The sequence below is a fragment of the Cololabis saira genome, chromosome 16 (assembly GCF_033807715.1).
Source record: "Cololabis saira isolate AMF1-May2022 chromosome 16, fColSai1.1, whole genome shotgun sequence".
NCBI lineage: Eukaryota > Metazoa > Chordata > Actinopteri > Beloniformes > Belonidae > Cololabis > Cololabis saira.
The window spans coordinates 13,971,285-13,995,807 of record NC_084602.1 but is presented as its reverse complement, the minus strand read 5'-3'; the positions used below and the strand labels follow the sequence as shown (position 1 = coordinate 13,995,807).

Sequence of the window (24,523 nt, the reverse complement as noted above, 5' to 3'; positions counted from 1 at the left end):
GGGGGGAATGGTTAAATAAGGATCAGTTCTGTCAATCAAACTTGTTGTGTTTGTGCGTCTCCTTCTGCAACGTTTCAGCTGTGTAACTGTTACATAATTAGACACTGACACTTCTTATCTGAATTTAGTTTCAGTTTGAGGAACGCTGCTCTGACGACTTGTCATAAATCTGTGTGTGTGTGTGTGTGTGTGTGTGTGTGTGTGTGTGTGTGTGTGTGTGTGTGTGTGTGTGTGTGTGTGTGTGTGTGTGTGTGTGTGTCATTTCCTCGGTAACGCGTCACCTGCACAGTAGTTGCAGCAGCAGAGTTGCAGAGTCATGCTGGAGCAGAAACCGCCCGCAGCTGCAGGACGGACACGACGCACCAGCGACTCCCACTGCTGCTGAGACAGAGACGGACGCTCCTGGGAGGACAGACGGCTGGACAAGCTCCAGGGTGGACAGCTCCAGCCCCGGGACACATGACCCCGGGACGCGGGTTAGACAGCTGACTCGGGCTGCTGCTGGTCGGTGAGTGACTACCGCTGCTCCGACAACACTGTGTGTTTAAGCCTGAATTATGGTTCCGCGTTAAATCGACGCATTGCCTACGGCGTAGGATACGCGGCGACGCGCTCCGTAACGCGGAACCATAAATCAGCCTTTTTCGTGCTGTTCGGACAAATCGCACTGGTGAGAGCCGAGGTGTTTTTTAAAAGTGGAAAGCGTGCGCAATCTCACAGCACCACCCGTGACAGTACTTTTAGTAACAATGGCACTATTCATGGACTAAAACCACCCAGAGTATTTTAAGAAGAAGTTCGTGTTGGTCCGTTTCCTCCGCGCTGCGCAGACTCGCGAAAGGAAATTGAAACTTTCTTTCACAGTCGTTTGTGGATGCAGTGCAATCTTTTAACTATGCTGCAGGCTGCAGCGTTAGTATTTTGCAATAAAATGTGTTTTTATTGAAAAACAACATCATTAACCTATCCATGGGAACTGAAAAACTTTAAGCAATCACGTACAATAACCAATGAGCAACTGATCTCTGGACTCATTTCTCGTGGTTGTTTTATTCATTTTGCTCCATGGAATTAAAGAGATATAAATAATAATAATAATAATAAGTCAGCTCTCGGCCTATCAGATATCTTTTCTATCAAAACACCGTAATACATTTAGCTTCTTTTATTGTATGTCAAAATAAATCAAGATTTTAAGGCGAGTTTGGTACCTGGAAAAAACTTTCATAGTACATGTCTGCTTATATTAATCATTCCTCTTTTTTTTGCAACAGGAAGCTCAGTCATGGTGCATTGAATGTTGATATTCTATAGAATTAATTAACTGATTTATTAATTTAGAACCGGATTCAAAAAAGGTAGGATATATATATATATATATATATATATATATATATATATATATATATATGACATGGTAATGTATGCTTAATTTTACATTTATGCTGTAATCTCACTCCTGTCACCTTTTATTTTGGTACCAAATAGATTCATCATTTTTTTAAATTGTTTCAGTTGTTGGGATAATTGCTAGGCTCCGTGTGGCTTGCTAGTGTGATACAAACCCAGTAGCACAGAAAGTTGCAGAAAGGTGCAGTTCCTCAGTTGACCACTGGGGGCAGACAGCAGCTGGCCAGGCCAACCAGGGAAGGGTCCGACTCAGTGGTTCCACCAGACACACCGCCCTCGGAGTGAAGCCCTGAAGACAAAGGCTTCACTCAATTCGCTGTGTGGGCTCACTGAGGGCCCCACTGACTACGTTTACATGCAGTCAAAATTCGGGTTATTGCTAATATTCCGGTTACTGAAACATTCGTAATATTCCGTTTACATGCGTGAGCAAACAGGGTTATCCTTGTATACATGGTAATTAATAATTTGGGATATCTGGATCAAAACAGCGACGCGCGGAGAACGTGATGACGCAATTGCCGTCATTTCCGCTTCTTCTTCCTGTATCCAAATTCAAAACAAATACTGCTTCGCGCGACTTTTCGCTCACCTTCTTTTAAATCTCACTATCCCGGTACTTTCTGCCGTCTACGACAAAATGTTCATATCCTTCATTACATTTATAAAATGATTAGTCTCCTCCTCACTCCAAAAGTTTGGCGTGGTCCTGCGTTTCTCCGTGTTTATAAGAACTTTATAAGAACTGGACTCAAAAGACCAGGATTCCTTGTGAACAGAGCATGCGCAGAAAACAAATTCATGTTCCGTTTGATGGGGATATCCCGTTTGGCGTTTACATGACCAAATATTCGGGTTAGAAAAGGAGTAACCCAGGGGTCATATTCGGGTTTTTAAAAACCGGAATATGAGCAAATTCGAGTTATTCAAAGGGGTTATTGGTGTTTACATGGCCGTGCAAATTCGGGTTATTGCTAATATTCGGGTATTAAAAGGGTTATTGACTGCATGTAAACGCAGTCACTGATGCTCAGCTGGTGCTTCGGAGTTCTTGTTTCAGCTTCGGGAATACTCCATTTCACATTTTGTTTCAGTAAGGACAGCAGAAAAGAGGACAGAATTAAAAAAAAAAAATGTCAGAAGGAACGTAAAGTAACACCTTTTTAGTGTCCCAGCGCTGAGATGGAGCCCAGTGGACCCAAAGACCACATGGCATTGGCTCAATGAGGGTCCTAGTGCGGGTCAAACTGGAGACCGGAGTCTGCTTTGGCAAGGTGGCAACGTGCACAAGAAAGTATTTAGTGCTTCAAACAGACTCTTCAGACCTGTAGGTGACATCACGTGGGAGTTTATCCAGTTTTTTTATACAATCTATAATCAAAACTAAATTCAAATTAGGGATGTGATTCCAGTTAGGAAGTAGTAAAAGGACAAAATCACTGAAGATACAGTATGCACTTAAACTGATATCAATCTACTGAGTACATTATCCAAAAGCTGTTAACGTATCAGATGCTAAAATACTGAAATCTTCATCAAGATATGAATGAGGTATGAATGCGTTAGTTTGAATACATTTATTCCTCAGTCAGCAAGAAGATAATTATATTAAAAATCTTTTGGTTTATCAGGCAACATTTGTAATAGGGAGTCCATCAGAGCTATAAATAGGCTGAAAAATGGGGGCCCATCAGACCTTTCAGTTTAAAGGGTTCTCACGCCCTTAAAACATAATCAGTAAGGTTTCCTGTTGGTTTTTATCCGTGGTGTGTTTTTACAAAGTCCTCCACTTAAATAACAACAAAATTAATGAATGAAACCTGAACGAAGCTGTCATTTGAGCTGGCACGATGAATCCACAACTCATGCACTGATTATCACAAGAGACAAGATGTGAAATTCCAGATTAAGAGTCAGCAAACTGCTCAGTCAACAAGTCGGGCTCAGTGGCCCAGATGCGTGTTCGGGGATGCAGGTGATTCATTTAATTTCTGCCTGTCAGGCGGGGGTCCACTGGAGCTCTGTTCCAACACGCTGCTGCAAACGCTTTTAAAGGTACGGAGGTATTTTCTCCGTTGCAGTACACGGTGTATTCAGTTTTTATGACACATGAACCTGGCCCGGAGGCTCTGTAGAGAAACTGGTGACGCTACATTCTTAAATGTTGCCGTTGATTACATGTCCAATGCACATATATAGTAGCTTGGATGTTCGTACTCCGCAAGGCACCTTTTAAGGGGATATGGAAGATGACACGGCCGCTGTAAACATTTTAAAAAGACTGGGTCAGAGGCTTTACACGGTATATTTTTGAAGGTTATGTAAGAGCAGGTTCGCACTTTACGTAAGCCTGACGGTATGTGCAGCTCAGTGCTGGGTAATCTCAGCAGATAGGCCTTCTGTCCTGGGTGGGACCTGCCGGCATGCAGGACCGACCTGTAAATGGTCAACTCTTCTCCTCTCAGGCCGCAACCGCAACACGTGCGTAATCCTTTGAACTCTGCATGAAAAAAGTACAGCAGAATCATTGTTCAACACTGGACAGAACGTTTTTTCCTGCATGTTTATCTCCTGGAGCCATTTGAGGCTAAAAAGGTCATGAAACCAAACCAAACAGTACTGCTACCTGTTACTGGTCGGGTCATTGGTCACACGGGCATTTTCACATCTTGGGTTGAAATCAATAAGCCAGTTAGAGCTGACGCCAGTCTCTCAATATTTTGCTCATCGCCCTTAAATAAACCCTTAAATCGGAGAAACATGTGCAAGAGCAATGACCCTTTTGGAACACGTCTTGCATGATCATTAACCCGTAGTCTCCTTCCTCTTACGTCTCATTTTTGTGATTTCTCGTTCTTGTATTTCTGCCTACTTGAACGTAGTCATTTCAGTGTCTGTTTGACTGTGTTTTCCTCCTTTTCTCATGGTTTTGCTTCTTTTGTGTCGTTCCCCTCCCCTCTCCGCTCCTCTCGGGAAGTGTTTTTGGTCATATGACCAGAAACGGCTGACCGACCTCGGGGTGAGATGTGAAGAAAGCCTGAGGCTCAGTGGAACTTGATTGTGTAACGCTGGAAAGCAGGAAAACAGGACTGCTTCCCTCCAAAGCAGCTTTTGCAGCATAAGCAAAACAACTGAGAAAAGTTGCGGTACCCTGTGAAGACTTATTACGAGGTTTCTGCCCACAGTTCAGCTCAGAGGAAGGAGAGCAGAAATCTGGATTTGTGGATTTGTTCTGCTAGAAAATCCCCTGGAATGCAACAATTTCATAGTTTCATTTATTTTCTGGACCAGAAAAATCTTGACCTTTTTACGTAGAGTCACACAATAAGTCAGGCTCTGAGTATTTGTAATTAATTATGCACGCCGCGATTAGAATGCAGTTCCTGTCCTGATTGTGTTTTTTTCCCCCCATGAACTATTATTCAGAGCATACAAAATATTTTTTTTGTAAGTTTTTAATTAAATAACATGTATTTACTTTATTTTATTTAAACTCAAGAGAAAAGGCCACTCCATGTGATCCATCTGAAAATAAATAGATAAATAGATAGAGATAAAAATCACAGTCCCAGATGTCTGTTGGAAAACTGATTAATTAACTAATCAATCCATTCATGTTTTAAATCATTTCCAAAAAACACAACTGACAAACTGCATGAAAAAAGCGCGGATTCTACTATTTTGCTGAGTCATCTTTAGTTTATGCCACACTTTTGTCACGTCATCATTTGCATGAATTTGTGAAATGTCACGAGACTTATGTCTCTTTCCAGAGCAGCATTATGTTTTCACCCAGATCTTGTAAATGAGCACGAGGAGTCACGTTTCCTCCGGCACATCCCACAGGCGGCCAGTGGGGGCTGAGGTCCAGACTCTGTGGTGTTACAGTCTGTGTTTAGGAATGATGTCTCCTGCTTCCTCAAACCCTCTTTCACAATCTGTGCCTGATCAATCCTGACATCGTCGGCCCGGGAGTCCTGCCCGTGTCTGGGAAGAAAAACGCACATATTACTGGAGAAATTCAGAACCACCAGATCATAATACTGCCTCCACCTCATCTACTGCTCTCATCACAAGATAAGACCTGGACTCGTAGGACCACGTCACCTTGACCCGTTGCTCCAGAATTCAACCTTTACGATCCTCCTGAAAACTGAAACCATTTTTGAATAGATTATTCTCTCTGATACGTGGTTTACGCGGAGGTTTAGTCGCAGTGCAGCTGGATTTTATTGTCATTGCTAAACATTACTGCGAGTTCTGCTGGTCATTTTCTTTGATTAGATTTCACCAGACGTTTAAGTAAACGCCGATCATTCAAGATTTTTAAGTGACCACAAGGCCAGTGACCCGTTTACCCTCAAATATTAGACTCATCAAATGAGAGTTGATTGTTGGTTATCTATCAGGAATTGGTGGTGAACATTTAACGATGTCTACAAAGTGATTTCTACTAGGGCTGGGCGATATATCGAGATTTTAATATATATCGATATATTTTCAAACGCGATATGGTACGAGACTATCGTTTATATCGGTTATTAAAAAAATATATATATTTTTTTATGATTTTGATATAGCTTATTTTGTGACAAATTGACTTGAATGTTTTATTTGAGATTTGCACAAATTTTTTGTTATTTGCAACCTCAGTGGAAAAGTCTGCCTGTTACTGTCTACATTGTATTAATTGCACAGTGTATTTTAATTTAATTGTTATGCAGGAAAGGGATATTTGTTTTATTTTATTCAAGAAGCATTTTTATTCTATATATGCAGGCAGTTTATTTTTATTTCATTTGTTTTATACATTTTGATATTGTGCAGACCTCTGTTAATAAAGGTACCTGTTTGACATTTGGCACGACATTGTATTAAAACTGTTTTTTTAAGGGTTTGCCTCAGAAAAAAATGAAGCTAACAGAGATGCTATGCTATAATGCTTTGGGGGAAACCCCAATTATGGCACAGAAAAAATATCGATATATATCGAGTATCGCCATTCAGCTAGAAAATATCGAGATAGGACTTTTGGTCCATATCGCCTCTATTGCGATCTATTGCTCTCATCACAAGATAAAACCTGGACTCGTAGGACCACGTCACCTTGACCCGTTGCTCCAGAATTCAACCTTTACGATCCTCCTGAAAACTGAAACCATTTTTGAATAGATTAGTCTCTCTGATACGTGGTTTACGCGGAGGTTCAGTCGCAGTGCAGCTGGATTTTATTGTCATTGCTAAACATTACTGCGAGTTCTGCTGGTCATTTTCTTTGATTAGATTTCACCAGACGTGAAACGCCGATAAACGCCGATCATTCAAGATTTTTAAGTGACCACAAGGCCAGTGACCCGTTTACCCTCAAATATTAGACTCATCAAATGAGAGTTGATTGTCTGTTATCTATCAGGAATGGGTGGTGAACATTTAACAATGTCTACAAAGTGATTTCTACTTTAAATTGCACTTGGGAGCCTGTATAAAAAAATAAACAGTATTTTTGCCCTAAATGGTAACTCATTGAAATGATTCATCATTCTCATTGACGAGGCTCTCCGTCAGTCCCATTTACAGATTTACATTCATATTTGATCAGCATCAGCCAGGCATCTTAATTTAGACACAAGTCGGGAACTTTATATTTCTGCATGCTTTTTTGTTGTTGTTTTGATTTATTGCGTCTGTCTGGTCTTAGTAATCCTCGGCCTAAACTGCAAAGCTCCTGTAGTTCAACATGCACACAGTTTCTTTTTGTTACTTGGCTTAACTCGAGACTGATTTATTGACCCGTGTTTGTTGTGCGTTTGCATAGCTCTCTGCGTACTACAAAAAGGAGGATTATGGGAATTTAACAACTCGATTACAAAGCATAGACCATAAACTGAATACAGAAGTCACCACTGAGGCCGCATTCGGGCCCTGCGGGTTAGTTTTGTCATAAACATGCAGTATATTCCAATCCCGTGGAAGCACCGGCCGTCAACTCTCCTCGTTTTGCATCTTGCTACAGCAGTTTGTCTGTCATTGGCGGTCGACTGGTATGGACTTATGTCACTGCATCACCGAGCAGAAGAACATGCCTGAGGAAGCTCTGACATGCTTCGTGGTACCATGTGCTAACATTAATGGACATTTTACTGCAAACACATATCCTGTTCTAACTCAAAACTTCTTCGATTCTTTGGTCGTTGGGTTGTTTTAAACTCTGGAAAGTTCGTCTAAAAGTTCACAAATCTGATTTCAGATTCTCAAAAGTGAGAAAGTGCTATTTAGCTGCATGCACGAAAGTCATGCGAGTCCTTTTCCACTATTTTGACAACTATAATTCAAATGACCGAAGACCACAAGGCTTTATATCAAACCGAACAACGCTATTATGAGTAAAATTACATGAAATTTGTCGGAGCTTTAATTTAAAATGTCCATCTGCATTTGAAAAGCTTTCTCTTGCCATTCTTTTTTTTAGGAAGGAAATAGCTTCTAGAGTTGAAACCAAACTGATTCCTGAGGTGAGAGCTGCTGTTCTCATTCAGCTGCTGTTTTCATTTTTAGCTGCAAGGAAGTGAAACTCAGAGTGTGACTCTCACTCACCCACACATGCAGACGCGGGGAGAAACGAACACGAGACTTTGATTCTTCCAGCCTCTTTGCAAACCATCAAATGTGTTTCAGCTGTCTTCATTTGTTTCTGATTTTTCGTGTTTTACAGGACAAGCGTCGTCACAGATGAGGTCCGGAAAAATCCCTGTTAAGATACCACAGATTGGAGCTGCAGACACTCGACAACCACTTCCTGTCCTCTTTTGTGAAAGCGTGAATGGCAGAGAACCTCTGAAACGTCATAGCGGATCACTAACAGGCCCTTGAAAACCTGCAGCATGTGGACCGGGAGGATTTGAGGGATCATGACGGTTTGACCGGGGAGCGCTCGGATGCTGACGTAAATGCTAGCAGTCATGTCGAAGCCTGGACGTGTGGGTGAGGGAGCCTTGTGCGGTTGGAGCTCGTTTCCTCACAGAGAAACTCATGACCTCAAGTTATTTTTCCCTGCCACAGGGCTTTTTCTCCAGGCTGCTCGCTCTGCCCGTCGGCGGCGTCTGTGATCACCAACAGAGAGTTTGATTGTGTGGGAAATGTCGACTGTCTGAATAGATGTTTGTGCTCATTCATAATTTCCGGCACCCCCCTTATTTTTCAAAATGAAGCACCTCAGGACATCTGCTCACTTTAGACTTCACATCCACGAGTTGACGACCAAAGGAATTCCCTCTACTGACCGCCCCCAGTGGAATAAGAACCCAAAAACACCTTGATCTGTAGAATCCTGCACGACTTGATTTTCACTGCTGAAAAATCAAATCTGAACTGAACTGACTCCCTTTCACTCTCAATTATGCATTGCCCTAAGAGGAAAAGACGTCCCACCCGTGACTCAGATTTCTCAGCCATCGTGGTTCCGTCCATGCACGGGTTTGGATATCTCGACTACACCGTTGAGACCCACGCCTCCAGAGCCCTGACCGCCATAGACGAGTTCAGGCGGCAGGAGATGCTGTGCGACCTGGTGCTGCACGTCGCGTACAAGGAAAGGACGGTGGACTTCAAGGTAATGAGCTATTAATACTATAATACAGCTTGTTAAGTTGCAAAGTCACAACAATCCTGACAAAATTCACATTCCGTTACTGGTCATGTGAGACTAATTCATCATCGGCATACATCTGCATCATCTGCATACAGAATGACCCTAAAAAAAAGCTGTTTTATTAACGTAAAAGGCGAAGTATAAAAAATGACAGATCTTAGAAGAGGGAAAAAAAGGAGGTGGAGCAAGTTTTTGGCCCCACCCCCTAAAACCAAGTAAATGAATGAAAGATATTCAGACTGAATACAGGGTTTGTGTTACACCAGAAATGTTTTGATTAAGTAGTCACTTCAAACATCCAAATATATGTTTTAATGCACAGAAATGTTTTTAATTGGTCCCTTTACATTTTTATTCTTTTACTTTTAAAATAACCACTTCTTAAGTGGTTATTTTGAAACATCAAAACGTTATCTGAGAGAAAAAAACCTCACGAGGTGGAGAAATTGAAATGAAGCGTGTAAAGATAAAAGCAGGTATAAAGTGCTCCTTGAGAACTCCTAAGGACTGCCTCAATAATGCCACCTTTGATAATCTTCGACTGTGTCTTTCTCTTTTTTTATTATTTTGACCAGCGTATGGCACACATACTTGATTAAAACTTCAGAAATGTGCGATTTTAAAAAGACACAAAAGATTTCCTTCAAGTAAACATTTGGAATCTAGTTAAAACAGTTTAAAAGAAACCAATGTCAAACTACAATAAAGAGCAGGAAGAAAGGTCATCTAACATCTGGGTTTCTGATAATTCCATAGGGGGGTATTAATATTCACATATTATTCACAATAGTCCACATTTTGTGTGTTTTTTTTTAAAATGCATGTTTAAGAAGCTCAGAGTTGACTCAAATAAAAATAAAACTGCACAGTCTAGTACTGACTTTTATTCCCATGTTTATTTCCATTTAAACTCCTGATTCTCGCACACTGAAAGGAAAAATGCTTTGCACCTGAAGTAGCCGTCTTCTACCTCCACACATCAAAAGTTACTCAATAAAGTATTTTTTTCCTTTCTGTCTCCAGCAACAGTTGACAGCTGTTGTTTAGCTGAGCTGGTCACCGTCAGCGCCACTCAAACGAGCAAGTACTCCACCCAGTCTAATGGAAAGCCGTAATATTTGAGTATTTCAGCCAAAGGCGAAGGCTGCCGCAGTCAATACGTTTTAGATGAAGGTTAATGTTTGTGTTTTTCATCCCAGTCATTACTACAAACATTTTGAATGTCTTTTTTTTCTCCTTTGGTGCCATTACGATGTTTAAACCTGGCAGTGTTTTACTTGTTATCCATTTGTTATTATGCAAAACTGGAGTTTCATTTCCTTTTTAAAACACTAAAAGTTACACAGGCCAGATGTGACTAGTGTGCCCAACCATAACCACAACTCTAGTCTGATCGTTAGCCTCCACCAATCTCTTCAGGTTTTACTTAAAAGTTCCTCATTTTATCCATCTGACCACTTCTTTCGTTTTGGTGGTGGTGTTTTTTTTTCTTCTTTTTTTCTTCTTTTTTTCTTCTTTTTTTGCGACCAAATGCTGTGAATTCTGTTGGGTATGGTTTCTTCTGATGCAAGGGGTCCAGAGCTGGGTCTCACTGTGTGTAAGTATATTTACAAACTACAAATATATATATTAAAAAAATGCAATTTGAATAAACAATTTAATAATAATATATAATAAATAGAAATAACTGAGGTAGTTCGTAAGCTCCTCAGTGGCACCGGGGGTTGATGAGATTCGCCCTGAGTACCTCAAGTCTCTGGATGTCGTAGGGCTGTCTTGGTTGACACGCCTCTGCGACATCGCATGGAGGAAGGGGACAGTACCGCTGGGGGGCAAACCGGGGTGGTGGTCCCTCTGTTTAAAAAGGGGGACCGGAGAGTGTGTTCCAACTACAGGGGGATCACACTTCTCAGCCTCCCGGGGAAAGTCTACGCCAGGGTACTGGAGAGGAGATTACGGCCGATAGTTGAACCTCGGATTCAGGAGGAACAATGCGGTTTTCGTCCCGGTCTTGGAACACTGGACCAGCTCTATACCCTCCGCAGGGTGCTCAACGGTTCGTGGGAATTTGCCTAACCAGTCTACATGTGTTTTGTGGATCTGGAGAAGGCATTTGACCGTGTCCCTCGTGCCATTCTGTGGGGGGTGCTGAGTGAGTATGGAGTCCGGGGCCCTCTACTAAGGGCTGTCCGGTCTCTGTATGATCGGAGCAGGAGTCTGGTTCTCATTGCCGGCAGTAAGTCAGACTTGTTCCCGGTGCATGTTGGACTCCGGCAGGGCTGCCCTTTGTCACCGGTCCTGTTCATAATTTTTATGGACAGGATTTCTAGGCGTAGCCAGGGGCCGGAGGGGATCCGGTTTGGGAACCTCAGGATTTCATCTCTGCTTTTTGCGGATGATGTTGTCCTGTTGGCTTCATCGGACCGGGACCTTCAGCATGTGCTGGGGCGGTTTGAGGCCGAGTGTGACGCGGCAGGGATGAGAATCAGCACCTCCAAAACCGAGGCCATGGTTCTTCACCGGGAAAGGGTGGCGTGCCTTCTCCGGGTGAGTGGAGAAGTCCTGCCTCAGGTGGAGGAGTTCAAGTATCTCGGGGTCTATTTCACGAGTGGGGGAACGATGGAGCGTGAGATTGACAGACGGATCGGTGCAGCTTCCGCAGTTATGCGGTCGATGTACTGGACCGTCGTGGTGAAGAGGGAGGTGAGTCGAATGGCGAAGCTCTCGATTTACCGGTCAATCTACGCACTTACCCTCACCTATGGTCATGAACTTTGGGTAGTGACCGAAAGGACAAGATCGTGGATACAAGCGTCCGAGATGAGTTTCCTCCGCAGGGTGGCTGGACGCTCCCTTAGAGATAGGGTGAGGAGTTCGGTCACCCGGGAGGAGCTCGGAGTCGAGCCGCTGCTCCTTCACATTGAGAGGAGTCAGCTGAGGTGGCTTGGGCATCTGTACCGGATGCCTCCTGGACGCCTCCCTAGGGAGGTGTTCCAGGCATGTCCCACAGGGAGGAGACCCCGGGGAAGACCCAGGACACGCTGGAGAGACTATGTCTCTCGGCTGGCCTGGCAACGCCTTGGACTCCCCCCGGAGGAGCTGGAGGAAGTGTCTGGGGTGAAGGAAGTCTGGGCATCCCTGCTGAGACTACTGCCCCCGCGACCCGGGAACGGATAAGCGGCTGAAAATGGATGGATGGATGGATGGAATTTAATATAATGTCACTTCTAGGTTGTTTTCAACTCAAATCAGGAAATGTGTCAACAGGTCAACTGTTGCATCTTATTCATTTCATCACTGGAATCTGTATCATAAAAACTGTGAACGAGGAGCAAAGTAAAATGTGAACGCTGCTATAATGAGGGAAAGGTCGTATTACACAACCTCATTTATTCAATTCAGGAGAGCAGCGACAGACACTTTACACACTTCAGTTATTTTTTGCTTCAATTTTATGTTCTATGTATAGATTTATTCAGTCCCTTTATTTCCCTGTAAAACATAAATATAATGTAATGTCAGTAATTCCTAAAAGCTATTGCTAGACCTGATTAATTACTAAGAGTTCTTTGAAAATGCAAACACACTCTTAAAAAGAAATCAGTCATATTAAGGTAACTTATTTCTTTGCAGCCAGGATACTTCCTTTTTTTATTTCATTATTTATTTCATCACATTTTCTCTGATATTTGTGAAGGAAGTGAAGATTCTCCCTCCGGCGTCAGTTTTACACCAAATGTGTTCAAAATATAAAATCTGAGAATAAAAACAGAATCTGTAACCAGAAAATCAAAATCTCTAACTGACGGTGTAATCATCTTTATGGCTCTTTTGACACATTTATATCAAGAACTATCATTTAGTAATCTCTTATCTAACAATAGTGGTGAGGAAAACTCTGCACTCTAAAACTCTAAACAGCTAAACCCTGTGGTTTGGAGCTACGTTCACAATTATGTTTGAACAAAAGAAGTCTTCGGCTAACCTTGTCCAGAGCTGTGTGTACAATCTGCTTCAGATGAAAAATGAAAAGGAACATTTTAACAGCAACAAGTCCCAAATTCAGACCTACTCTTCTGTGATGGCAGCAGTTATGCAAAAAAAGAAGAAAAAATAAGCATACAGAGATTTTAAAGGAAGATAAACTTCCTTACAGATTTTATCCATGTATGTCCATGTCAATAAAAGACCACTTTCTGCACACATTAGAAAACTACGGATGAGGAACACGAGGTTGCGGCTGACCTGTTCCCATGCACTGAATGTGCAGAGAATTTTCAAAATAAGACGACTTCACCCAAAGCGCAGCTTAAGTTATAAAAAGAAAAAATATCTTCATCTATTGGTAGCTTCAAAGTGTCTTCAAATGAAAAAGAGATAGCTTTGGTTTATAATAGTGTAAGGGAATTAAAGGATCCCTGCCATTCCTTTTAAATGTACGTTTTCTATGTCGTTCCCAGCTTTTTCTGATTTGAGGTTTTATTTTCTATTATAATATTTTTATAAGCCATTTCTTACAATTCTGACTAACTTAAGTGCAAGATATAATAGTTCTAAAGTGACTTTTTTTTCATCAATAAATCAAGGTTTAAAGGGATATATACAGGTTTATTTCTATGTCTTTTGTTTTTAATGTGTCTTATAATGTTTACCAGCACTTTTTCACTTCGTGGTTTCCAAAGCAGAGGACTACTTAATTTTTTTATTTTCTTATTCAGTCTTTGACCTCCACTGCTGTGTTTCATCATCATCAACCTCTCTGTCTCAGGTGCACAAGCTGGTGCTGGCGTCGTGCAGCCCGTACTTCAGAGCCATGTTCACCAGAGGCTTCCGGGAGTGCAGCGCGTCGGAGGTCACCCTGCGCGACGTTTGCCCCGAGGTGCTGGGAAGGCTCATCGACTTCGCCTACACCTCGCACATCACAGTGGGGGAGAAGTGCGTGTTGCATGTTCTTCTGGCTGCTATGAGGTAAACACTGCCTGAACAGAAGCGCCATGTGGTGGAGAGAAAAATCACGAGTCATTGAAACCAGATGGCAGCTCGCAATTCAGACTGGATTCCTGTGCTTTTCTGTTGCACTCTCCAAGGTATCAGATGGAGGATGTGGCCAAGGCTTGTTGCGATTTCCTCACTAAGCACTTGGAGCCTGCAAACGTCATCGGCATCTCCCGCTTTGCAGAAGAGATCGGGTGCACAGAACTGCACCAGCGGTGCCGAGAGTACATCAATACACACTTCAGTGAGGTAACAGAACACACGGATGCATGCAATAAACTTGTGATGTTCAGCTTTATTTTAACAGCAACTTCCCGTCACGTTGCACAGTTTCCATGCAACTTTTCCACACAGACTTTTAGCAAAGTAAGGGTGTTCTCTTTCTGCAAAGGTGTTTCTACTGAGCAAAAAGAAGGAAACCGCTGAAAATGTTGAAGTTGTGTGCACCGAATTCAGTGACATGGTAGTGTGCAGGAAGACGCATGCTCACAGCATCCCCACTGGAGAGCTGCAAGACCACGCTGTTGGCCACATGCTCATGGTCATCCCAGTGATTCCAGGAGTAGTTGAGAAGCACTCGCTCGTTGTTCTTGTACAATGCTGCACCCATGTGGCGTCTTTTCCAATCATCCATGGCGTTGAACGAGAAGAAGTACACACCCGCGACGGGGGCAGTGAAAAATCCTGTGTGGCAAGAAAATAAGATCAGAGTTGTTGTAGATTTACTTTTCATTTCTAAGTGTCTTGAGCTCAAAATGTTAACACAAATCCATCATACCTGTAAATGTGCTGTATGCATTGCCGACATTAGTCATAACCTTTGGATAGACCAGTATTGTTTCTACATTGTAGGGCCCCACGTTTCCATTCAAAGCCACAGAAAAAGCCACTTTAGGTTGATCTGAGAACATATGTAGTAATATGTATTAATGCAGTTTACGTTTTTCTTCTTTTCCTTTTGTTTTTTTTTTTAATAATTACCTTCCAGCTGTTTTTGCATCTCCTTCACCTGCTCCTCGTAGTGGAGTAAGTCCGCCTTGGCCGCGTCCAGCTCTGATCTCAGCTCCGTAACGCGTTTCTCCTGATCTTGCACCGTTTGTTCGGTTGCTGCCAGCCTGCTCTCCATCGACGTCAGCGTCGCCACGGAGGGGCTCAGTTCCTGCAGCTGAGCGCTGAGGTCCGCCGTCGCTGCCCCAACCAAAGCCCCGGACAGGCAAACGGCCAGCAGCAGCAAATCTTTTGCGTGCTTCATTCTATCTGCAGATATCACAGATGCCCAGTGAGCTCAGGGTTTTGGATGCAACAGAGAGCTGGTGGACAACCAAGCAAGAATCCCTGCTGTTTGATTTGTACTTTTTCTTCAATACGACCTAGAAACACCCAGCGTTGTGTAAAAAGACAGCTGCAACATTCTCATAGACCTGTTATGTTATCTAAGAAGAGCAGATAGCGTGTGTGAAGTGCTGACTGTGGAGGAGGTGGAAAACATGTGATCCCCACTCTGGATGGGTTAAGGTTGAGGAACCTCAAAGCCAGGTGCTCTGTGGAGGGACCTCACAAGATTTGACCTTCTCAACTTGCAAATTTGAAATAAATATCAGGAATTTTAAGTCTATAAACTCACATTTTCAAAAGAAAAACTCAGAAATGGTAACTCATCCGAGGAGTAATTTCAGTACGTCACAATAAACTACTTATTCATGAACACAGATTGCTCGGGGCTAATATTCTGGGTTGCCCAGCGAGAATTGGTCTTGTAAAACACGTTATGTAGATAAAATGGAATTGAATTAAGTGTTCATTTGCCCCAAATATTTTTTTACTGATACTAACGTGTACTTCCTTCCCCTCAAAGCTAAGCAGAAAGCGTCTGCTTCTGTGTTCCAGGTGACCAAAGTGGACGAGTTCTTCAGCCTGTCTCACTGCCAGCTGCTGGAGCTCATCAGCCAGGACAGTCTCAAGGTGCTCTGTGAGTCTGAGGTGTGTGTCGCGCCCACATCTTCACTAATCCCATGCTGAAAAGTGCAAAAGTCACTAAACAAATAGAAGGCTGTGTGATGGTGTGTGACAGTAAAATCCTCCTCAGGTGTACAAGGCCTGCACAGACTGGGTCCGGTGGGAAATGGAGACCAGAGCCCAGTACCTACATGCCCTTTTGAACGCAGTTCATATTTACGCTCTACCTCCAAAGTTCCTGAAGAACCAGCTCCTGTCCTGCCCCATACTCAGCAAGGTAAACGTGGTGTTTGAGGCGGCAGCGAGCCAGCTGTGCTTCGCTTGCGTCGCTGTGGTGCTTGTGCAGAGCTTTGCGTAACCAGTATTCGAGATGAGGGGGGATGGCATCCCTCCTGAAATAAAAATGGTCCAAATCATCCCCCCTGTAAAATTGCCATCCCCCCTTTCCATCCCTTATGTCATTTCATCAATGAATGTGGTTTTACTGCTATTTCAACATTTAGTCATCACCAGAAAAATAACACCAGAAAAATAACTTATTTGACAATTTTCAACTGTTTCAAGTAAATTTTTACTTGAAATCAGTAGGAAAATCTGCCAGTGGGACAAGATTTATCTTCTCATTACAAGCAATAACATTTTTCCACTGGCAGATTTTTCTACTTATTTCAAGTGAAAATCTACTTGAAACAGGTGAAAATTGTTGTTTTTTCCAGTGATGAATCTTTTTTTAAGTGTAATGAGATTTTTTTACTAAAATGAAACATTTTAACTAGAAATGAGACAAATATTCTTGTTAAGATTTTGAGTTTTTGCAGTGATCCATTTTACTATTTTACGTTTTGATGTATTAGATGTAAGCCCAGTGGATATTTAAAGCTTACAGAAGGCTGCATTTAACTGTTGCTATGTAATTCCTGCAGTATTTCTGCAGGTGTTTTGGTCAGTGCTATTATTTGTAATATATTATATTATTTGTAATCAGCACAAATTATCTGTCCCCATATGATAAAATCCACCATCCCCCCTGATTTTTTTTTTTACAACTCGTGTACTGTGCGTAACTGAAAGTGATGCCCATCTGATATCAATGCCTGGTCATTACCGGAGTAGCCACGGTCTCCACACACGTTGGGGCTCGGTTAGAGGTGGCACGAGTGTTGCGATGCATTCAGGATGTTCTCCTTTTAATTGAATTCCTTCTGTTTTCCTTCAGGCTAATTCTTGTAAGGACTTCCTGTCTAAAATCTTCCAGGATATGACTCTGAGAAAGCTTGCTCCTGCACCGATCCGTGGGACCCAGCTCATCTACGTGGCCGGCGGGTATGTACACATATATTTATATCTCACTTATCCTCGACAACGGCCTCTTTGCTAATTGGGAGATGCTCAAATAATACAATATTTTTGGACACTTCTGATGTCGGCTGACAATGTCAAACTTTATGCAATAAGAGTAATCTCCAGAAAGCATCTGTCACACCGTCTCCCCAACCGAGGATCTACTACATCCTCTTTCGGAGCCGATTATCTGTGTAAACTGTTTATTGATATGTTTTACAGACATAGATGTATCTCAACGCTCCCATCTCATTCACAGATCTCTTTAGACCACAAATGGATTTTTGCACGCATGCCTTCTAAACTAAGTGATTAAACGTGGAGTCAGATGGCTTTAAACTCTTAACTTTGATGGTAATCTTTGAAATGGGCCACGGTGGCGCCTCATCACTGATGGGACTAGGAGTTTTTAATAACACCTGTAAATATCTGGTCTCTGCTTGTGAATCTTAAGAAAAGCAGCTGTACAACCCCCTAAGAGTTGATGATGAGTTAATAGCTTTAGAATAGAAAACGTAAGAGAAGAGACAAAATATTCAAGCTCTGCTGCATAGAAAACACAATAAACTTTAAAAAATGTGACATAACTCTGGGAGTTGTCTCCCTCTAGATACCAGCGGCACTCACTGGCCTCCATGGAGGCTTATGATCCCAGGAGGAACGTCTGGCTGAAACTGGCAGATATGGGGGCCCCCTGCAGCGGTCTGGGAGCCTGCGCGCTGTTTGGACTCGTCTACGTCGTATGTTTTTGCTGCTGTACTTGAAAACTTCTCTGTAACTAATAAAGCTGCTCTTTGTAGTAATACCACTATGGCCCAATCCCAATACTCCCCCTACTTTCTTTCACTAGCCCTACTTTCTTTCACTACCCCTAAAAAAGATGGGACAGATTTTAGGGAACTGGAAATCTTCCCAAACTAGTGATTATGTACATTCACTGAGTGAATTTTATGAAAGTAAAATATATATTTCTCGCTAGAAATGTAATCAAAACGCATTTTTATGCAGAAAATAACTCAAAATATTGATTTTATTCACTAAAAAATAAGAAATGTCCATGTTTTTTTTTGGATTCAGTCCGCAAATGACGACGAAAAGCATTCTGGGAATTTTTTTTGTCCCTAGATCAGCTTGTCAGCATCGGAAAACACTCGCTCCACAGGGACAGATTCATAACTACACTACTTTTCGTCACTACCCCTAGGTGGAAAGAGGAATTGGGACACCATTACCCTCACAGGAACGCGCAAAATTTAGGGGTAGTGATGAAAAGGAGGGGTAGTGGGAGTATTGGGACAGGGCCTATTAATGTAAAGTTCGTGCTAGTCCCATTAATCAGAACTAACTTCCCCTACGTGGTTGATAGTGGTGTTGCTACACAGAGTGGTTTAGCTTTATTTTTTTCATTTTCTCCTTTTTTTGTTGTAGGTTGGAGGCAGAAACCTGTCTCTTCAGAATAACACAGAGTCCAGCGCCCTGGGCTGCTACAACCCCATGACCAACCAGTGGAGCCAGCGGGCGTCACTCAACACCCCCAGGAACAGGGTGGGGGTGGCGGTGGTGGACGGCTGCATCTATGCCGTCGGGGGCTCCCAGGGCTCCGTACATCACAACACCGTGGAGAGGTGAGACCGGTTAAAGCTGCTCCACGTGTCAGGATTTATTCATCTACTCAGACAATCCAGACGTAATTACATTTTAATGATGTTTTATTTACTAGAATGAAATGTAATGAGTGCAGAGTTTCTATTCTCTACACTTACATCTATTTAAATCACCTTAGGCTTTATTGTAATAATGAAGGACAGAAATTACTTTATGGTAAACAAGCTAAAGAGCAGTCAAGTAGTTTGCTGAAAATTATCCAGGAATGTCGACCTTGTTGGGAACGCTTTACATCCCCTTTCTGTCTTAAGTTAGTTTCACCTTTTTACGACACATCAACTAAAATGTGCCACAGTTATGACCTTAACACTTAATATTTTGCATTACCAAAGGACGCAAGTGTTGGAACTCACCAGGGACGGTTTTGAAAGTCTTCACAAGATGCTGAAAAAAAATAACAAAAGAGCTGAAATGAAAACTGAACATGAAACACATCAAAGGCATTCGAGGCATCGATCGTAATAGAAGCTGACGGAAAAAGCTTGAATTTTTCTACTCAAATCCCAGCGATGTGCAGGGGACTCCTCAGGGAGCTGTACCTTCCTGTGAAACTGAAACGATCTTATAAAGCTGGCTCGCTGCTGTATATTCATTACTTACGGTGCTCGGAGATCAGCATCGATGTCGGTACCGAGACCTTACGCTCCAAATGCGTGCTTTTCTGCAGAGCACCTCGTCAATTCCATCAAGCGGGTGATGTAATATCATTGCCCTCCTTATCTGCGCTTGGCACCTGGGCGGAAAAACCACAGCCTACAGCTTTTAAATCATTAGCCAGAGCGTGCTATGTCCTCGCGGCCATCACGGCTTAGATTTCCCATCATCATGAGCATTATTTGCTTTTCCCAGCATTCAGTTGCAAGATGCAATATTTTAGGAATATTTATCTGATGCAAATAGCTCTCATGCTGGTTCATTAAACATCGTGTGAAAGCTGCAGCATGGCTAATTAAATAGAGGTTAAATACGCCACTTTCACTTTATTTTACAGAAAAAAACAAACTTAAGTGTTAATCTTTGCACAGCTGCAGCAGCTGTTTCCTTCATGCCAAACCAAAGCTCATTCAGAAAGATCTTTTCTTTTTTTTTGTACAAAGAGTGTGTGAAAAACTGATCTGTTTAGAGACATCTGCAGGACCACACGCATGGTCCTCGTCTTCGTCCGCTCCTCGTTGGCGTTCCGACATCCCTGGCTCAACGTAAAGCTTGTTAATGGTCGCTAAGCACGGCTGCTTGCTTAACCTAATCCACTCAAAGTTGACCGGTGGGGTTTGCACATTGAGGCGACGGCTGCACGCAGCCTCTCTTAGCAGCGTCAGCATGGCCTATTTGTGTCGACTAATATGCCGTACCATTGAAACACGTGGCGTCACCGTAATGGCTGCTGTTTGGGTTGCAGGTGGGATCCGGAGTCTAATCGCTGGTCCTTCGTTGCCCCGATGTCGGTGGCCCGTCTGGGAGCCGGGGCTGCAGCGTGTGGGGGGGCCCTCTACGTGGTGGGGGGGTATGATGGACAGAACCGCTGGAACACGGCTGAGAAGTACCAACCTGATACCAACACGTGGCACGAGCTGGCTCCCATGAACACCGTGCGCAGCGGCCTCGGTGAGTTGGTCTGGGACGTGGACCGATCTGTACAGCCTTGCGCTTTGTTTCTCTTTTTTGGTTGTTTTTTTTCTATGCCTGTTCTTCCTATCATCTTGATTGCTTTCTGCCTTTGCCCAGTGGAAAACTGGAGCCAGCAGGAAGCCGACTGGGAACGCTGGGAAGCAGCTGTCTTGCATGGTCCCAAAAGAAAGAAACCTCCCACCTCAAAATCACCATCTTTGTTAATCTGGTCCAAGCAATTTTATACTCCTAAACTGGTGCAGATAGAAAATAAAAAAAGAATACATAATGTGATTTCACTGCACAAATAAGCAAATATAAATAGCAAAATATTGATGAGGGATTGTTACATCTACAGCCGAGGATCAGAGCACTCAGGCCCATGAACATTGTACACCAGGGGTGTCAAACTCATTTTGCTTGGCGGGCCGGATATGACCAATTTTTTTCTCGTGGGCCGCACACTCAAAATGACAAAAATGGTGCGGAAATTTTTTTCTCTAATTCTTTTCTTTTTACTATTGTTATCTAATCCAATATCAGTTTAGTTAATTTTAAAGGAAATATGCACTTTATTTACACTCTAATTATGTAAAATATATTTCTTCAGGATCTTTTCTTGAAATTTCTCGTTTTTTTTCAAATTATGTAAGATACTTTTAATATCATTTTACAAAGATAAACAGAAACAAGTATGTTTTTTTTATATTTCGCTTTTTTATAGGAAATTTAATTAAAAGCAAAATCTTTCTTATTACATCTGAGAGTGTTTCTTTGTGATTTAGAGATTTTTCCAGTACAATTAAGTGTATTTATTTTTAAAACTTGGCCGGATATTTGCGCCAGTGTGCTGAAAAAGTCAGCACCTCTTTTTTCGTTTTACTTTGTCACTATCCTCGTATTCAAAACTGAAATTCTCCGAATAAATATCTTCTATCATCTTTTTTAGCAGTGATATTTTTCCTGCGAAAATAAATAATAGTAGTCAGTTAATAAAAATAAACGACCATCTACAAAGAAATAAAATTGGCAAATGCATTCTAGAAAACTAAAAAAATGTCGAAAACTGCTCTGTTTGTGGAATAACGATGGATTTGTAGAAGAAATATATTATCGGATATGCTGCGATTCATGGCAATCATTTATGCCTCCCTTTTTAGTAAATTAACATTTGTTTTTTTTGCGTTGGAAACTTCTCACGGGCCACATTTGACACCCCTGGTGTACACCCTTTGGGTGTATGAACCTTCCTGCAGGTGGAGAGCCTGCTGGACGGCGAACCCATGGATCTGGTTCAGGTTGAGCCCAGAGGCAGTGAGACCCAGGCTGGGGCCCCGGTGTCCCCAGGTCTAGTGAGGGACATCGAGCTCTTGATCTTCCATTATCCATGAGAGTCAATCGAATCTCACTTACTCCGGCCCGTCCTTGAGGATCGGTTTGCATTTGAAGACCCGACCTGGACAACTTGCCTCCTGGGATCATTGGAGCAAACAAACCCCTCCATGGTGATTCCAGGAGGGGGAGTTCTGCTATGGGAGAGGGAGAGGGAGTAACGCCGCTGCTCCTCCACACCCAGAGGAGCCACTTGAGGTGGTTTGGTCATCTGGTTAGTCCTGGGCCTTGTCCAACAAGGAGACAGTGGACAGATTATATTTCTCTCTATTGTCTTCCTGAAAGAGCTGAGGAGGAAAGTCCGTGACCTTCTCGTCAGGCTGCCGTCTCCTCCACCTGAACCCGACCTGGACTTGGCTAAAATCTCGTCTCTATTAGGGCTGGGTATCGATTCAAATGTCAAGAATCGATTTGATTCCGATTCTTAATATTCAGAATCGATTATCATGATTCGATTCGATCCGATTCGATATTGATTTGGCTTAGTGTTATTTAAAATGTTTTTTGAGCTGTTGCCTGAATTATATGACTGTAAAATAACTAGTGAAATAATAATGTCACAATAATTATTGTGAAATAACTTAGAAATAAATAACTCAAACAGGCCTTTCAATATCCATTTAAAGTGCAAAAAAGAAAGAAATTGCAACAGTTCATGCAGTAAACAAATCATTTTAGCTTGTCTGATTTATTCTGTCACCACGCACACATATTGCCATGAAGCACCTGGCATTTTTCAGAAGTGTCATGACAAACTGTGTGTCCGACTACTGGGATTAAAGTTCACCTGGCGAAAATGATGGAGAAAAAAAAAAATAAAAAAAAATCGATCTTTAGACATAAGAATCGATTTTTAGGAATTAATATGAGAATCGATTTAGAATCGGAAAATCGATTTTTTTTCAACACAGGCCTAGTCTCTATGCTGCTGTTTCCCGCAGGATTGGCGTGTGCCGGCTCTCACCTCTACGCTATCGGAGGCTACGACGGCCAGAACCAGCTGTGCACGGTGGAGCGTTACAACACAGCCAGGAACATGTGGGAGCCCACGGCCTCCATGCAGGACTGCCGCAGCGCGCACGGAGTCACGGTCCACCAGGGATGCATCTTTGTCCTCGGTCGGTTCCAGCACCGATATCAAAAACATCTCAACAAGCTCGTGGAACACGAGCTCCGAGTCAGAGAAACTAAAGCAGTTCATTAACCGTAACCTGTTTGTGTGTGTGTTTGCTCAGGAGGTTTTAACCAGAACGGCTTTCTGGCCAGCGTGGAGTGCTACTGTCCAGAAAAGAACCAGTGGACGTGCCTCACCAACATGACGGCGGCGCGGAGCGGCATGGGCATCGCCGTCACCATGGAGCCCTGCCCCGGCAGCCTGCCGGAGCAGGAGGACGAGGAGGAGGACGGAGTCACATAGGATCAATTAAGTCGGTTCCAGTCTCTCCAGCGGCCTTTCAGGAGACGGTATTGTGCATTAAAGTTAAAAGTGTTCAAAACTGAAGAACTTGTTACAAACCTCTCCCCTTGTGGACTAAGTTGGCGTTGCACCGTGGAACGACGCACAATTTCCCTTCTCTTGACAGAGAGAAAGAGACGAGGTGGAGTTGGACTATGTTTTGGTGCCATTCGTCGAGTTTGTTAACACTATGAGACACAACCAGAACTACCCAAGTGAACTTTTTTGGACTTTAATCACTTTTATTAAAACCTGCAAGATGAGACACTTGCTGTGCTGGAGGACTGCGCTCTCCGAGTCTCGACAAGTAACGGTATTCCTCAGTCTCTTTAATGGTCAGAAAGAATTCAAAATTTAAAAAGTGGACTTTTGAAAGCCTTGTAACGTCCTAACTTACTGTCTTCTTCAGTTTTTGTAATTTGTAGCCATCCTTTTATTTACAGATTTGTATGTGTTGTTTTTTTTTCTTCTTTTTTTGTGCAATCACTGTCTTTATTCTGTTGTTGGAAATAAATGTAATCATGGGTGTAAATTATAAAAAAAAAAAAACATAATTTCCAGCATTGGTTCAGGTCAGAGGTGTCAAAGGTATTCACATTCATTACTCAGGTAGAAGTATAGATACTACAGTTGAAAAATACTCCTGTAGAAGTTGAAGTATCAACTCAGGTTTTTTACTCAAGTAAAAGTATAAAAGTACTGGTTTCAAAACTACTTAAAGTATAAAAGTAAAAGTAATGTAAGGGGGAAAAAAGCCATTAAGGACAAAAGCCATTGAAAATGAATGTATCTTAGTATAATGCAAATATATTAAAGAACCATATATGTGTACTATTGAGCATTAACATGCGTTTCAGAGAGCAGGAGATATGATGACTAGTTGCCTATAAGTATTGTAATGGTGCAAAAAGTCAAACTTCAGAGGCATGTTATCATTTATCCTAACCTTTATTGGAATGTACATCCAAGTTTAGTTGCAGGAATCTGAGGGAACGGATGTAAGAACAAAACTGGACAAGAACATCTGAAACAACCACAACCAAATTCACTCT

General features: G+C 42.4%; 2 protein-coding genes across 3 annotated transcripts; one reads left to right on the top strand and one right to left on the bottom strand.

The window, feature by feature from the left end:
* Positions 1-224: 224 nt before the first annotated feature.
* On the top strand, positions 225-24,025 carry keap1a (kelch-like ECH-associated protein 1a). Its single transcript, XM_061744421.1, has 12 exons — positions 225-508; positions 8,123-9,019; positions 13,827-14,026; positions 14,146-14,302; positions 15,941-16,033; positions 16,140-16,286; positions 17,226-17,332; positions 17,961-18,090; positions 18,779-18,975; positions 20,415-20,620; positions 22,957-23,133; positions 23,251-24,025. Exons 2-12 carry the CDS (start codon positions 8,807-8,809, stop codon positions 23,430-23,432), a joined length of 1,809 nt encoding a protein of 602 aa, XP_061600405.1. The 5' UTR covers positions 225-508; positions 8,123-8,806; the 3' UTR covers positions 23,433-24,025.
* Positions 14,340-19,657, bottom strand: LOC133462913 (complement C1q-like protein 4). 2 transcript variants are annotated; one of them, XM_061744424.1, is made up of 5 exons: positions 19,616-19,657; positions 19,369-19,399; positions 15,035-15,310; positions 14,832-14,954; positions 14,340-14,737 (listed from the first exon to the last, which is right to left on the bottom strand). In XM_061744424.1, exons 3-5 carry the CDS (start codon positions 15,303-15,305, stop codon positions 14,451-14,453), a joined length of 681 nt encoding a protein of 226 aa, XP_061600408.1. In that variant the 5' UTR covers positions 15,306-15,310; positions 19,369-19,399; positions 19,616-19,657; the 3' UTR covers positions 14,340-14,450. The 2 variants fall into 2 exon arrangements, with proteins under 2 accessions (XP_061600408.1, XP_061600406.1); XM_061744422.1 differs by lacking the exon at positions 19,369-19,399 and having other exon boundaries at positions 19,616-19,651.
* Positions 24,026-24,523: the final 498 nt, after the last annotated feature.